Raw genomic sequence first — 16,753 nt, 5'->3', positions numbered from 1 at the left:
GGGTGCAGTAACAGTTGACACGTTTCATGCTGTGACCACTCATAACCTCTTACCATATCGTGTCAGAACACATTAGCACAGTAGGGGAGATTGCTGTACTAACATTGCATAGTTAGTACAGCAGCTCCTCCTGAGCTGTTAGTTTTTTTGTTTTTTTTTCAGCCCTGCTGGTAGTATGTACTAAGCTTTAGTCTGAACACGGTGTGCTAGAGTTATCTGTATCTGTCATTTATTCTTCATACTAATCACCATAAAGTAAAAAAGTACACCCCCACTGTTCTGCCATCAGTCTGCAACAGCTCCTTATTTTTAACACACAACTTATTTATTTGTCACTTTTCAGGCAATACAGTGAGGAATTTGAATGGGCTGCTGTGCCTGCATTTCATGCAGGAAAAAGGTTCCTGCATCTTTTTTAAAATGCAGCCGGAGGGAAATCGCATTGTGCTTTTCCACATTTATTTTTTTTTTTTAATATAACTGTAAAGAAGGGCATTTTTGGAAACAGTAATTATCTATAGTTTCTATTTATATTTGCAGATTCCTTCAAATTTTCTATTGTGACCTGTGAGATTTTAAATATGAGCACAGCTGAGTCATTTATTGATTCATAAATACAATAATATTTATAAAATAATGAAAAGTTTATAAATAACACAGCTGATTCTATAAAATACAGCTTGTGCCTAGGCTCACATACAGTTGTCTGAAACCTGTTTTAGGCTACGTTCACATGTTAGCCTAGCGGACCGCAGCAGAATCACAGCGATTCTGCTCGCGATCCGGAAATCATTGCAAATCGCGGGACGCCTGTGCGTTGCCGTTGATTTGCAATGGCACCCCAAACGCTGTGCGATCTTGCCGCGATTTGCGCCTGCCGAATCGCGGTAACATCTCGCAAACAAAATTGCAGGTCGCATGACACCCAAAAAAAGTATTATGCATTATGTGACCCGCGATTTTGTTTGCGCGATGGTACCGCGATTCGGCAGATGGAAATTGCTGCAACATCGCACAGCGTTTGGGGTGCCATTGCAAATCAACGGCAACGCACAAGCGTCCCGCGATTTGCAATGATTTCCGGATCGCGGGCAGAATCGCGGTGATTCTGCCGCGGTCCGCTACGCTAACATGTGAACGTAGCCTAAAGTCAAAGGCAAAAGGTAATGGAATAAAGGTGGGGTTGTGCTTTAGCCCCGGGTCACACTGGTGTGACTTTGTATGCGACTTGCAACATACTTTTAAGGCCCCTTTCACACTTGTGCGACTTCTCATGCAATTTGGGGCTGCAAAGTCGCATGGCAAGTCGTACTCCATGATTTCTAATAAGTACTGTTCATATCTGTACGACTTAAAGTGGCAATGACTTCAAAGTAGTCCCTGCACTACTTTGGGCCAATTCTAATGCTTTATGACTATGAGGCCATAGACTTGCTTCAAGTCCAGTCAAAATCGTGTCAAAATCGCATCAAAAAAACGTTTAGGTGTGAAAGGGGCCTAAAAAGGTTCCTGCACTGTTTTTATGCAACTTCAATGCGACTTAGAGCCCCATAGATTCTAATGTAGCGTGAGCCCCGGTTCACACTTATGCGAGTGCGGGGTTCGCATTTAATGTCGGAGCGCACTGCTCCTTCATTACATGCGATCGGCTGTGCGGTGCGAGTTTAGCCATACACTTTGTATGGCTAAATTCGCACCGCACCCGCAGCAAACACGCACAGGACCCTTTTTTGCAGCCGCATCAGGATCGGATCGCACAGCGGTTCACACTTGTGCGATCCGATCCTGTGCGAACTGCAAGATCACACTGCGATATGCGATCAAACTGGGGGTGTCGTTAAGATTACATTGACACCCCCAGCGTATCGCATATGGCAGTGTGAACTGCCGGGGGTGCGTGTGCGATGCGGGAACAGGCTTCGGATTCGCAGCCTTCCCGCATCGCATAAGTGTGAACCGTACCTGAAAGTCACAAGCAAGTCACCCTTGAAATCGCAGCAGTGTGAACCGAGGCTTACATACATACAGCATTAAGTTGTAACTAAAGCCAAAACTTTTTTTTCAGTTTTGGATAGTTTTAGAACACCCATCAGGTTTTTGTTGCTGTCTGTGCCCCCATTAGGGAGATTGACCTTCTTTATTTGCCCTGTTTACTGTTATAATTAAAAGTAAAAGAAAATTCAAAATTTTGAGTTGACACCAGAATAGTAACAGAGGGGAAATCTTCTAATGGGGACACTGATTCTGGCGACACCCCAGAGGGATTTCCCTTCACTTTCTGTTTTGGCTATGGGGCAGGAAGTGAAGGGAAATCTCCTCTATGGGACATAGATGGCAAACAAAAAAATCAAACTGAAAGGGGTTAAAAAGTTCCCTTACTGAAGTTTTGCTTTTAGTTCTACTTTAGGCCTACACTCACACGGCCGCACATGGGTGGCCAGGGGCAGCCACTGGCAAGGATCAGTAGATTCTTGCTGGCAGGTCTGAACACTGCATGCAAATACTATGCACGAACTGAAGCAACAGTCAGTGGCGGCTGTCAGATTTGTACGCTGTACAAAATAATGGCTGGTGCCCATTATTCACATTACAGTTACATGCCAATGCATCCATGGCCTGACAGCGTTTTTGCAGTATTCTGCCCGCAGATAATTGGACAGTTTGTATGAAGCCACAGCAGAGATTGCAGCTGCATCCTGAGATGGTCTTTAGATACCTCTGAATTCTGCAATCTATCTGCACCACATCGCCCATGGGAATGTAGCAACACCAAAGACACATAGACAGGTCGTTCTCTATATTAGAACAATCACAAACACCCAGCAGTATCATTTTAGCACCTCTATCAGCATGATGGATAGAGCAGATAAAGTCAAACTAGTAAGGAAATATGTGGATTTCAAGATAACAAGTCACCATTGTACCTTTTCTTTTATAAGGATATGAAGGTGTGTCATTACACACAACGTTTTTTTATATATCTTATCTGTTACATAAAAACTCAGATTTACTATATGTGTTCATTCTCAATAGTGCCACTTCCGGTCTGAAAAATCTCAGCAACCATCTATTCCCACGTGGCATTGCCTTTGGCTTGCAGCACAGAGGCTAAGTAGTTAACATTTCTGCCTTGCAGTACTAAGGTCCTTGGTCTGAATCCCAACCACGACACTACCTGCCTGGAGTGTGGGTTTCCCCTGCATACTCTGGTTTCCTCCCGCACTCCTAAGACATGCTGATGGGTTAATTGGTTCTTGTATAAATTGGCCCCAATATTTGTATGTATGCATTTACGCTAGAGAGTCCTTAAATTGTAAGCTCTTGAGGGCAGGGACTGATGTGAATGTACAATATGTGCACTGTGCAAATTGATGGCTCTATACAAATACTTGTAATAAGTCACACAGGTTACGGGTATTCACAGTCAGCAATGAACAACTGAACAATTTTAGAACTGTTAGCACTTGGTAAAGCGGAGTGACAGTTGCAAGGACCTTCCAGTCACTGTAAGCTATGTAGTGCTGCCATCCATCCTATAACATACATGGCTGCAGAAAGAAGACATGATACCGATATATTACAAGACAATAATGAATGATAGTCAGCTAAAATCTACTTACACAACACTTTGTTCCATGTCTTTGGATAAAGCTGAATTATGTGTCGAACGTCTTCTTTTTATAGTCATATGGGAATTATAGAAGAAAAGATTTCACTGTTAAAGAGCAGCAGTGGGAGAAAGTCAGTAAACTCCCACCTTTGTTTCAGAGGACCGTCTCCCGCCCCTCTCTGCCCCCCTTCTAACCTGATTATCCAAGGTGAAGGTATCAGCTCCAGATAAGACCAGAAGGAAATGGTGTCAGCTGGCAGAGGACAGGGGTCTCTTCCAATGTACCTGTGGCTGCTCTCTATTTAGGTCTTCATAGACATTGTTCTCATGCAAACAACAGGACAATGTGTCTGCAGTTGGAGAAAGGGGAAGCAGTCAGGGCTCTCCGCATTGTTTCCAAAATCAGGAATTGTTGAATTGAAACTAACCCTGAGGCCAAGAGGGCAAGTATGTTTTGTACATGGCCTTGAACAGCACATTTCACTCAGAACTCAGAGGGAGATACAGACATAAAAGTATCAGTTTGGCTGATGTCACAGCGGAACATCTTTAACCCTCCACAGGCAAAGTCACTAACAAATATAACCGTGTGCAGAGAGATAGATTTCCTACTTCGAGGCTGAGATTTATACTATGATGCATTTTTTTTGTCATTTGAGTCCTATTGGAGAGATTTCCCCTTGGGATTCTTTAACGCCTGTCCAACGTACTTTAACGGAGAGCACAGCAATGCACCATACATGCAATAGCACTTTGCAGTGCCATTCATTTTCAACGGCACCCCAATGCATTACCATGCTCTGTAGCCCACCACAGCACACAGTAATGCAATACTGTTGTAGTGCGCTGCATTGGAAAGATTTGAAAACAAACAAAATACAACCCGATACTGTAAGGTTGGTCTTTAGGTAGGAAGTATTAATGGAGAAACATCAGCAATAAATCTAAGTGCCCATAATGAAAAATAAAGAAAAATAATTAAAAACCACAAAAATCCCTTAGCGGGAACGTGGGGGAACGCAGTTCCGGCACCTCCAGCACTGAATGTATGTAATGGGAAGAGGTTCAGGGTCCATTGATGCTAGCTGCTAGGGGATCTATTGTTGCTTGAGGGGATGTAAATTTTACGGGGTGGGGGGGGGGGTTATTGTTGCTAAGGAGGTCCATTGTTGTTGGTGGGGGATCTACTGTTCCTGGGAGTCAGTTGGTGCTGGGAGGGATCTAGTGATGCTGGCTGCAGGGAAATCTGTTGTTGCTGCTGGGGGTCTATTTTTGCTGGCAGGGAGGGGTATTTTATTGGGGGTGGTCCATTGTTGCTGAGGGATCTATTGTTGCTGGCTGCAGAGGATCGATTTTACTGTTTTTTTTTTTTTGTTATCATTAACAGATTTCATACAAATTACTTAGTATCATAAATGTTACTTGGTTCTGTATTCTCTAAAAGGGCCGGTACTTGGAGGGGGTAGGGTGTGGAACCAAGAAATGGTGCAGGGAGGTGGGTAGAGGGCGGAGACAAGGGGTGACTCAGAAAGGGGAGTTCCTGCACCTATTGTCTGAGAAAAAAAGGCCTGCTTAACCCAACATGTTTCCCCAGATCAATGGTCTCCAAACTGCGGCCCGTGGGCCAAATGAGGCCCTTTGCTTCCTTTTATCTGGCGCTTGGGGAATTATTTTATCAACTGATACCAACAATGGGGAAAAATTCCCCCTCAATGACACCAGTGAAGGGGAACTATTCTTCCCAATGACACCAACAACAGGACACAATTCCTACAAATTACACAAACAGTTTGGCCCAATGACACCAATGATGGGGTATAATTCCTCCCAATGACAACAATCAAGGGGCTATGGTTGCCACCTGTCCAGGATTCACCCAGACAGTTAAGGTTTTGAATTATGGGTCCGGGTTTCAGTCTGCCCGAAACCCGGACACATTATTCAGATCGGGCTGTGGTTCTCGAAGTAACCAAGATAGTCACAAACAAATTTGTTGCCGTCTGGGAACTGCGGGCCGCTGTCTGGGGGCAGGTTTGGCATCACTGAAGGGTGGGGCAATGTCAGGAAGAGCAATTTAACCACACCCACTGTTCACTGCATTACTACTCTCCTTGGGGCACTCAAATGTGTCCCAGGCCTTTTAAAATACTATAGCGTTTACTGCGAAAAACAAAAATTGCCCTGTGTCGCTAAAGTGTTCTGGTTTGGCTTGAAGAAAAGGTGGCAACCCTACATGGGGCTCAATACCTCCCAAAGAAACCAACAATTGGGTCCAATGACACCAACAGTGGGGCACAATTCCTCCCAATGACACCAATCATGGGGCACAATACCTCCCAATGACACCAATAATTCGGTCCAATGATGAGGCATAATTCCTTCCACTAACACCAAAGATGCAACATTTTTTTTTCAACTAATGTCGGGACCTTTTCTACTCCCAATGGCCACAGTTCGGCCCCCCTAAAATCTGAAGGACAGTAAACTGGCCCCTTGTTTAGAAAGTTTGGAGACCCCTGGTCTAGATGATGAAGAAAGGCTTCATCAGGGGTATACAGTCCATAAAGTGTATTTAAAGAAAGCACATTATTATTTTTCATTATGGGCACTTAGATATATTGGGGCAATGTGGATTTAGTTGTAGGAGGTAAAGGGAGAGTGTTGTAGACTGGTGGTGATAGTGTATTGATAGAAGTGTATTCTTTTCCCAGGCTGGAAGGGTACTGCGGAATATTTGATTTTGATGAGCAGCTAAGCCTTTTAGCAACCACAGTAACCCTCAGTATCAATCCATGTCTTGGAGTTGTGGTATGTGGCCAGGATACTGACACTACCCTATACACATCACCACTCAGACAGAAAGATTGACCAACGGCAGCTAAAGACTTACTTGCTGTCTGGTTGTTATCTCCCTATAATGAATGCAGTTGTATATCTGTTCCACTGTTTTGTACTTTTGCATCAATTCCGCAATGTCCTATAGGGTATACACCTGGCATTCTTATTACTTCCTTTCATTTTCTACAATATGAAGTTTCAGGCTGTGTTCACACTTATTCGAATTTGATGAGGGTTTCTCCGCATCCAATTTGCATGACAGGAGAGTGTGACCGGCTATCAATGGAGCTGGTTCTCACACCTCCAGGGCGGCCGCTGTCTGCATTAGGAAAGGGTCCGATGCATCTTTGGCGCTGTTTCAGGTCCAAATTCAGGAAAAAATTCTGACCTTATTTGTACCTGAAACAGAGAACAGGGACGCACTGGACCCCTGCTGTAAGCCGCGGCCTCAGCTAGTGTGAAGCCGGCCTTAGACAGTTATAATAAAGTGAAGTGAAGTTTTAGATCATAGTGGGTTTGGTGTGCTCCTGCTGATGTTTTTCTATTGGAAAGAATTGTGCTCGTCCATTCCGATGCACTGACAGCCCATCCAAATGAACAGGCTACCAGAAGTCAAAGCACATTATTGCACAAGTGGACAGATGTGAAAGGGCCCCCTGAAGACCTTCCATGAAAATTGAAAATCTGCTTTACTAAAAGTCCCAGAAGTATATTGGCAGTGTGCCATGTATTTTAACCTTGGCACGCTGAGCCCAGGACAACTTCTGCTATCACCTCTATGGCATGTTTGAAGATTGTACAGAATCAAGCCAAACTCTCATGAGGGGATTTTATAGCGATATATAGAGAATTTATAAAGCAGAACTAAACTGAATCGAAACACCACAAACTGAAAACACTATTTCGCACTATTAAAGCAAACTTACCCATCCATCCATTTTTACATGCTTTATTTTGTTCAGAAATACCTTTTGAAAACACCCCCCTAGCATTTCCAGTATTGGCCATCTTAAAGTAAAGGCAGATGATATCTGTAACACTTACTTCCTGGAATCCACCTGTCCTTAGCTTAGGCATGCAGATAGTTCCACTTTAGGTATAAATAACCAAACATCATTTCTTTCAGACATTCTATGTATAAACCTTGATAAAGTCAGACACATCTGTGAAAATCACTGGCTCGTGATGTTGCTGTACTGCGGCACTGTGTATCCATATAAGTAGGACAAGCTGTATCTTTCCTTTGATTTCAATCTCCGTATAGCATATACTGTATAGTCATCTATATATTATAATTCCAAAAACTAATAGGACTGTTTGCTACCAAAATAGGCACTCCCATCTTTTTTTAGGAAACTGACACAGATATACTGCAGTATAAATAAATAACAGACTAAAGGACTTTATGTATTTACCTTAGTGACACATAGGTGGAGAAATATTATATTACATAATATTACATAAGGAGAAATGTTATTTTACGTACATTCTCGTAGCTTGTAAGGTACCCTCTCCCAATGCTGTCCTAATACTGACATCAGTGGAATTGCATTTGTCCTCTTTCAGTTTCTTGCTGTATTGCAGACCGGACTATCTGTAAATGCTAAATTGCCGGCCTGTCATACTGATTTGCTGTCTTCACTACTTTTCACTTTGCAAAGGAAGTTGCACTTTGACAGGGAATTTTACTCAGAGCTTAGTGAATGAGATGAAGCTCTGCTGACATAATTATCCAATCATGTGTGAGCAAGAAATGCTGTTTTTATTTTCCCTGCATGGGATTGGGTATTCTTTGCAAAGTGAAATTTCCCTTCAAATGTTAACAGACTATTTGCCTTTAGTAAATCAATCCCACTTATTCAGAACAAATACAAGGATCAGGAGTTCCTGACTTCATTCTACAAGCTGCCTGCTTGTTCTGGTTCTGTGATCTAAAGGGGGAGTATAGCCTTAGCTATTTTGGCTATGCTTTTCCTATGGATCACAGCAGTGCAGTTCGTTCTGCACTCCCATGACCCATTTTCAATCGATAGCGGGTTTAAATCCCACTGTCAGCTGATGCCACCAACCTATTCCAGGCTCTAAAAAGATCCTGACCATTTGCCTGGAGCAGCAGCTGGCACAGTATCTCGGGGAGCCGGTGAGAGCCTGAGCCAGCCGCTCCCTCCCCCTCTCCACAGCTCAGCGCTCCAGTGAGCACTGGAGAAGCAGAGAAGAGAGCCAGTGATTGACAGTCACCACCCTCTGCAGCCTGAAGACTGAGAGCTGAGGGATCAGCAGTGTTTGATCACTCAGTCTTAGATCCCGTTCACACTGGGGCGACGCTACTTGCCGGGGCGACCTCACAGGTCGCGGTGTGCAGCTCGCACCGCGACCTCGGAGCGGCCGGCACGGACTTCATAACATTGAAGTCAATGCAGGTCGCTCCGGGTCGCCCCAAAGAAGCTCCGGACCCTTTTTCAAAGTCGGAGCGACTTGTGTCGCTCCTATTAGAACGGGTCCACAGCTTCTCTATGGCAGGCGACCTACGGCGACCTGTCAGGCGACCAGGTCGTCTGACAGGTCGCCCCAGTGTGAACGGGGTCTTAAAGGCTGTAGGGGACAAATGCAGCTGGGATAGGTGCTGAAGCCATCTAGGTGAGTATGGTTGAATATTTTATTAGAAAGACTTATTTCTCTTTTAAGCTGGCCATACAGTAATAATTTTTCCCATTCAACCAGTCTACACACTTGAGGTGAATGGGGGAATCATTCACGCCGTGCTAATATTCTGACAGCAGGGAGAATTTCCGCGCCATCACAATGCAATGATCACTGTTGCTGGCTATATCTAGTGGGACTGATCATTCGGGAAAAAAACAGACAGGCTGGTTGTACACAAGCCTGCCCATACATGGATTGAAATTCAACCAATCCCTGCTCAACCAGTTGAATTTTGACCCATGTATGGCCGCCCTTAGAAAATACTGAGGCCAGACACAGCCAAATAAATAGCATTTCCAGAAGGAGGTCAGCAACTGCAGCCTACACCTAAAACCAAAAATGTAATAAATTGCAGCTTACTGATCATTAGATGTGATTGCTGCATTCATTTTCTTTTCCCCCCTCTGTTTTCACCTGATGATCTGGCTAGTAATACATCTCCTATATTAGAGTGCCCCCAGTGTGGATGAAGGAGCAACAGAGACATCTTTGGACAACGGCATTGTTAATCTTGGGGACAGCAGAGTGTTAGATGTACTAGCTAGCTTTAATACTGCTTTACTAAAGGATTCGTTAATTTGGGTCCTTAAGCACTAGATTAAAGATGCAGACTGCATGACATGGGTTTAATACGGTCACAGCAGCCAATTTACTAACCAAAGAATAAATAACATCACATTAACATAACAATAAGAATAACATTTAACAATGAACTTCTAACAATGTCCATCAACAAGGGGTCTTTGGGTGTCCTTAAGGCACAATTTTAACTGTAATCGTCCATGTCCTCTGCCGCGCCCCAACCAGCTCGGAAACATTACGACATCACACATACTTCCAATATTTTTCCCCCGGGGGACCAAGCTCCTGGGAGGACCACCACAAACCAAATGGGGAGCGCCATACCCTAGATGGGCCCAACCCTTAGGTAAAATGTAAGTAATCACTGACCCCCCCCCCCCCAAAGACCCCCTGACCCACCAACTTCTGTGACAAAATGCGCAACAGACATAATCATGTATTTTTTTTTTTATTCTTTATTTATTTATTTTTTTTTATTTTTTTTATTTTTTTACTGAAAGTCGAAAACACAAAAATGATTCCCACAACCCGTATTTCTCAGCAACCTTTAACATAAGGGCGGGTGGGAAGGAAGTTACTTCTCCTGAATTCTTTGGACTGAACCCAAAACCACCTATCTGCATTGACCCTCACATCTGCTCCCTGCCTCCAATCAGGTAAAGACTACTCCCCTTCCAACCCCTCTGACCTAGCTGACCCTTCCCTGACCCTGTTCCTCCTTGAGTCATGCCTTCCCTTTGTCCATTTTCTCCTCCGGGCCTCACTTTTCCACTTCTGAACCGGAAGGAATTGCCCCCTTAATGACCAGGCCATTTTTGCAATTCCGCACTGTATTACTTTAACGGACAATTGCGCGGTCATGCGACGCTGTACCTAAATAAAATTTATGTTGTTTTTTTCCCACAAATATAGCTTTCTTTTGGTGGTATTTGATCACCTCTGCGATTTTTATTTTTTTGTGCTATAAACAATTCTGAAAAAAAAACTATATTTTTTCACATTCTGCTATATAACATTGCCCAAAAAACTATTTAAAAATCAAAATTTTTTAACATTTCAGGCCAATTTGTTTCTGCTACATATTTTTGGTAAAAAAAAAAATCGCAATAAGTGTATTTTGATTGGTTTGCGCAAAAGTTATTGCGTCTTCTAACTACGGGAAAGATTTATGTCATTTTTATTGTTTTTTTTTTACTAGTAATGGTGGCGATCTGCGATTTTTAGCGGGACTGCGACATTGCAGCGGACAGCTCGGACCCTTAACATATTTGACACTTTTGGGGGGGGGACCAGTGACATTACTACAGAAATCAGTGCTAAAAATATGCACTGTTACTGTAATAATGACACTGGCAGGGAAGGGGTTAACACAGTCGGTGATCATGGGGTAAATGTAAGCCTAGGGGAGTGTTTCTAACTGTATGGGGGTTGGGCTTTTGAAATGATCACAGAGACCTGTGATCCTACTTAGAAGGATCACAGGCGCTCTGTGATCATTCCAGAGAGAAGAACGGTCAGCTGTGTTTACAATAGCTGACCGTCCTTCTCTCTCAGCTGGGAGTGATCGTGGGTGCCTAGCGGCAATCAGAGCTGCCGGCCCCGTGCATCGGAGTCCCCTAGCTGCAGGCACACGACCGACGTACAGCTACATCGGTTCACGCAGGAGGGGCTGCCTGCCGCAGTATATCTGCGGCGGGCGGTCCGGAAGAGGTTAAAGGGTAACTCCACTTTTGTCGGTAAAAAATAGCGAATAAAGAAATAACAATACAGCGTATACAATTTGCAAAACAAATCATATTGTAATTGAATGTTATTAAAAATGACCTTTCTTTTTCAATCTGCAGCTGTTGTAATTTTCTGAAAATGCAAAGCAATATGGCTACCTGGAGCTGTTCTGTACACAGAATGTATACTGACCACATCCCAGAAACATCACTTCCTGCTTGTGTGATTGGCAAACCAATTTTCCCAGAAGTCTGCTTAAGATAAAAGTCAGATTTATGGCATCCCCTGCAACAAAAATGTCATTTTTGGAGAGATACTCCCAACAGGAACACGTGCAAAGGGATGCAGGCCCAGCAGTTTCCCTCATTAGAGCCCTGCAGCTGCCACAGCTGATAGATAATTATGAAACCACTCCAATTTGACCCACTCAGCACAGAGGCACAGAAGAAACAAACAATGATTTCTTCAGGATAACAAAAGGTAGGAATCTGCAACAACGTTTGTTAAAATCCTTGTAATGTACAGAGATCATCCAGAGGGGAATGGTTTTTTCTCAGCAAAAGTGGAGTTACGCTATAAATTTTGGAACCCTCATTGTGGACCTGATCTGCTAAAAACAAACTGCAGACTAAATGCAGATAGATAAACACTGAAGTAAACATAGTACCTGGCAGCTTTGGAGAAGTGTTTTTGCAACAGACCTAAATGCTATCTTACTTTATACACAAGCTAAATAATGGCAGATTGAGCCAGAAATATTAGTACATGATGGCGTTTGATTATTCCATTCCATCTGATTGTTTCATTTAGACAGAACAACGTGGATCCTGGATACTGGAATAGCATGATCTCTCCATACAGCAACATGCACCACCTTATACGACCTGACAGGTAAACCTCCCAACATTTACTACTATTGTGACTATAGCTCAGTGCTAAAGACATATGGGCTTATTTAATAAAGTAAGGAGCAAAGTACAAGCTGCAGGAACTAAGAACAACCGAGAACTGCTATTTATTGTTCTATTTGCTGTAAAATGAGGAAAGGCGACATCTGGCTAGTTTCAATAGAATGCTGTACTTTATACATCATTGTCATTGTTCTTTACATCACATTTCCAGGTAAGCTTGTTGCTATGATATATTGGATGTCATGACCTACAGCCACTCCTTTATGCACTCACTTTAAGAACTCCACATATTAGCACAATTTCACCCAGCAGGTAAAGACAACCAGAGCTGCTGTTAGAAATCACAGGGCCCCGTACAGCCTACCTGATGCCCCCCGAGCTCAGCGATGGCCGGCCAGAGCAGCCCCTAAATCTGGTCATGTGTGTCTCTCACCAAGCAACTGACAGCCGACGGAAGGGAGAATGGGAGAAATTGGCTTTTAGTTGCTGGCTGAAACACACAGCGGGCATTGTTCCTTCTCTGCTCCACCGATCCTCCTGCTGTTCAGGCCCCCTGTGTGCCTGGGCCCCCTACAGGAGGACCAGTGCCCCCCCCCCCCCCTATCAGCAGCCCTGAAGACAACCCATGAACTGCAGATGCCAGCCATGCAACATTACTACTATGCTAAAGTCAAGAGTCCACTCAGTTTCCTTTAGAAAAGTGAATATTTTGCTTTCTTATAGGTAACACCTAGAATTATGTCTTAGCAATTTAGCTTTTCTCTTAAAGCGGTAGTATCCCGCTTTTTGACACTTTTACCTACAGGTAAGCCTATAATAAGGCTTACCTGTAGGTACAAATAATATCTCCTAAACCGGCACGGTTTAGGAGATATTTGCAGTGCATGCAGCCGCTCGCACGAGCGGTGCATGCGCTCTGAAGGTCCGGGGGGACCTTCAGTTTTGCTTGCCGGGAGCTTGCCGGAAAATCACTCCCGCGCACATGCGTGGGAGTGACGTCATCGCGGCTCTGGCCAATCACAGCGTCGGAGCCGCCGAACCCGGAAGAGTCGCCGAGGGATCATGGCAGCGCCCGCAGCGATGTCCGGGGGTCCGTGTCGGGGCTTAGTTCTAAGGTAAGTAACACATAATGGGCTAGTATGAGATGCATACTAGCTCATTATGCCTTTGTCTTGCAGGTTTTTTTTTTTTCCCCTGAAATAAGCATTGCACTTTCTGTGCCTAGCAAATCTTTTTCTATGCTCTCTTAGCTGTATCTCTATAGTGTGGGTCTCAGGCACCGCTGCTCCTGACTGCTGTTCTCAGTAAAATAATCATGGCCATACATGCTTTGATATGATCAATGTGAGATTTGATCAAAACTATTGAATCCTCAAACAACTGAATAGCCATAACTCAATGGAATTTGATCAAACTGAGTCAATCGGCCAGAGTGGAATATTATTGATAGTTTTGAATCAGTCCGCAACATTGAGTTACAGTACTTTGTTCATGAATACAATTTTATTTGAAAGGATCAGATTATGAGATTACAATCTTAAAGTGTAACTCCAGCCAAAAGGGAAAGTTCTGCTTTAAGGACTAGTCCCCCGCTCCTTTTGCACAATTGGCACTTTTGAGGAACAGGAGGAGGAACAAGTACCCGATTTTGACAGGTACCTGCTTCCCACTTCGGTTCCGAGTGCCACGGTGCTTGGAATTGGAAGTTATTCTTCCTCCCTCCCCCTGCAATCTTCTGGGATACTGACAGGTCCCAGAAGACTGCATCCACCATTCACAATGCGCATTGGGCACCCGGCTGTGCATAGTATAGATTCCGGCGCCGCCGAGGAGGACAGAGGATGAAGACGGCTGTGCTAAGTTCCCTGCTGGACTGAGAAACAGGTGAGTGGCTGTTTTCTAAAAGTCAGCAGCTACAGTTTTTGTAGCTACTGACTTTTATTTTTTTGACAGGTGTCTGGAACTCGGCTTTAAATTATTATCATATCTACCAAATGAAATCCACTTTCATGTGTGTGACATATCGATTGAGTGGATTGTCAACTATAGATCGAATATTCCTATCGAACGAGATCAATCAGAAAATAAATTGATCATTTATTGAAATGTGTATGGCCACCATAAAAGTGAGATTCGGGTATGTGATTACTGTGCTCCTTACTGTTGTCTTTACTGGAAAATAAGCCGTACCTAAGGACCTACAATGCAAGGATCTCCCCTGCTTCTACCTCATTTATTCCATGGATCTGTGCTTCCAGCCCCTATCCACCTGTCATCATAACAACAGTCATAAGGGAGCAGCTCTGACATAAGGAAGCAAAGCCCTGCCTCTTTCAAGAAGAGCAAGTTGTGGAATCTGGAGCTCATTGGTAGCGCCAAACAGTGGGTTTACTCCAAGCCAGGAGTGTCTTCTAAGGGCTTTTTCTGCCCACTTCTTTTTTAAAACAAAGCAAAAGTTTACATATAAGGTCTTACCACACAGGGGTTCTCCCCATCAATGCTCTCTTTGCAATTTCACTGCTCAGGCCTCCTGCTTTGGTCCTCAAAACCGTCAAAAACACAGTCCCAGTGCTCGTGCACAAAATGCTGTACCATTGTCAGCTTGACTGTTTCTCTTGCAGCTCCCTCTGCTACGTCCTCAAAGTCTCGAGCCTTTGTCTGTCCTGACCTGGACAGTATGATGTGATGTGCACCTCACAGCTCCCTTTACATTGACCCCTTCGGGAGGGTGGGGACACGGACTTCTAATTCTGGTGCTAACATGAATAGCGCACACACCTGCATCATTAGTGCGTCCCTAAAACCCTGGCCCAGACCGCCATTTTAAATAGTGGCAGGGGCTTGACCTGTCACAACCTCCACACAAAGACCAAAGTGCCGAACAAGGTAAGTCACCTACATGGTAGGTCAGTAATAAAGACAATATCATCTGCAGGGAGATCAACAGCAATGCTGATGACTAGTCTTTTGCTTTCTGCTTTCTTTTTTGGGTTTAGCTTTTACTGTACAGGTCTCAGAATCCTTTCCTTAAAGCTACACTCCAAGCATATCTGCAAACATCATTTAATGCAGTTATATATTCTATTAAACATAAAACATTTTTTGTACATAAAACTAGCACAAGTATATAAATCATTCTTTATATCAGCTTCCTGCAATCCCTCACATAGAAGGACTCTGATTGCAGGTAAGCAAAGGACAGCGTTTTCAGTCAATCAAACTCTCCTGCATACATGAGCTGAAAGAAAAAATGCTGAGTGTAGAGACAGCAAAGTTTTTGGCTTATCAGTGTATTGCTGCTCCTTCATTATCCAATCAGCAAAATGTTGGTGGGGAGGTGACACAATGGAATGAACTCTAAAGCCTGGTACACACTATTCGTTTTTTTTCTTTTGTGCATTCCCGCTGGTTGCGCACAGAACCCAATCAGCTTCTAAATGTAGTTTGTTCAATTAGGCTTTGACAATAAAACCTGGAAGCTGATCGCTTACCATGCACAGCTACAGAAGATTTTGTCTGCACCAGTTTTAGTAAATCCCCCCCCCCCCCTAATATGTTGCTTGCCCACAGCCTGTTTTAACCTTGTAAAATTGGTAACACCATGCAGCAACCGCATAGTGCCGTACACAACAGGGGGGATCATTTTTGCTGTGGTGCGTGAACACCCCCGTCCGCTGCCATTGCAACTTAAAGTGATTGTAAAAGCTTTTTTTTTTAAATAACAAACATGTTATACTTACCTCCTCTGAACAGTTGGTTTTGCATAGAGCAGCTCAGATCCTCCTCTTCTCGGGTCCCTCTTCACTGCTTCTTGCCCCTCCCTCCTGACGAGTGCCCCCACGGCAAGCAGCTTCCTATGGGGGCACCTGAGCCGAGCTGAATGTGTGTTCATTCAGACATGGATTGGCTAACTGACTTTGATTGACAGCCACGGGAGCCAATGGTGCCGCTGCTGTGTCCGGTTTCCGGATGGCCAAGGGACTCGTGGGCATTGCTGGACAGAGATGGGCTCAGGTAAGTATTAGGGGGTGCTGAGGGGGGGGGGGGGCTGCTTCACACAGAAGGCTTTTTATCTTAATGCATATAATGCAATAAGATTAAACCATTCTGCCTCTACAACTCCTTTAAGGGAGGGAGGTTTGGGGTGGTAAAAAACACAGCACAACTCCATGTGTTTACTGCCCCAACCACAAGTCTAAAGGAGCCCTGATAGAGACCGTGGTGTGGTTGTGCTGTTTGGCAAAGGTGTATGAATCATTAGGTGGGTGAGAGGAATAATAAGGCCTTTTGACAGATAAGAAAATTCACATATGTGTACTTCAACTGTGCTGTTCAGCTTTAACCACATACTAGTTGAAGGATCCACTTGAAATGATTAAATTGA

General features: G+C 44.0%; 1 protein-coding gene and 1 long non-coding RNA gene across 6 annotated transcripts in view; one reads left to right on the top strand and one right to left on the bottom strand.

Moving 5' to 3' along the window:
- Positions 1-16,753, bottom strand: part of RBM47 (RNA binding motif protein 47) — a 173,199-nt gene that overhangs the window by 76,910 nt on the left and 79,536 nt on the right. Inside the window, exons 1-2 of one of the 5 annotated variants that reach the window (XM_082256126.1) lie at positions 3,806-4,056; positions 3,621-3,715 (exon numbers count right to left, since the gene is read on the bottom strand). The exons of 2 other annotated variants lie outside the window; for them this stretch is intronic. In XM_082256126.1, the coding sequence (XP_082112252.1) occupies positions 3,621-3,688 (68 nt within the window). In that variant the 5' untranslated portion in view covers positions 3,689-3,715; positions 3,806-4,056. Of the gene's footprint in view, positions 1-3,620; positions 3,716-3,805; positions 4,057-16,753 lie in introns of those variants that run through there. 2 more of the 5 variants (XM_082256131.1, XM_082256125.1) reach the window with 2 other exon arrangements.
- Positions 1-16,753, top strand: part of LOC309554452 — a 51,446-nt gene that overhangs the window by 29,727 nt on the left and 4,966 nt on the right. The gene's annotated exons all lie outside the window — the stretch shown is intronic.

This window comes from Pelophylax lessonae, assembly GCF_965119305.1.
Source record: "Pelophylax lessonae genome assembly, chromosome: 1".
NCBI classification, from domain to species: domain Eukaryota; kingdom Metazoa; phylum Chordata; class Amphibia; order Anura; family Ranidae; genus Pelophylax; species Pelophylax lessonae.
This window is presented reverse-complemented; position numbering and strand designations above follow the sequence as displayed.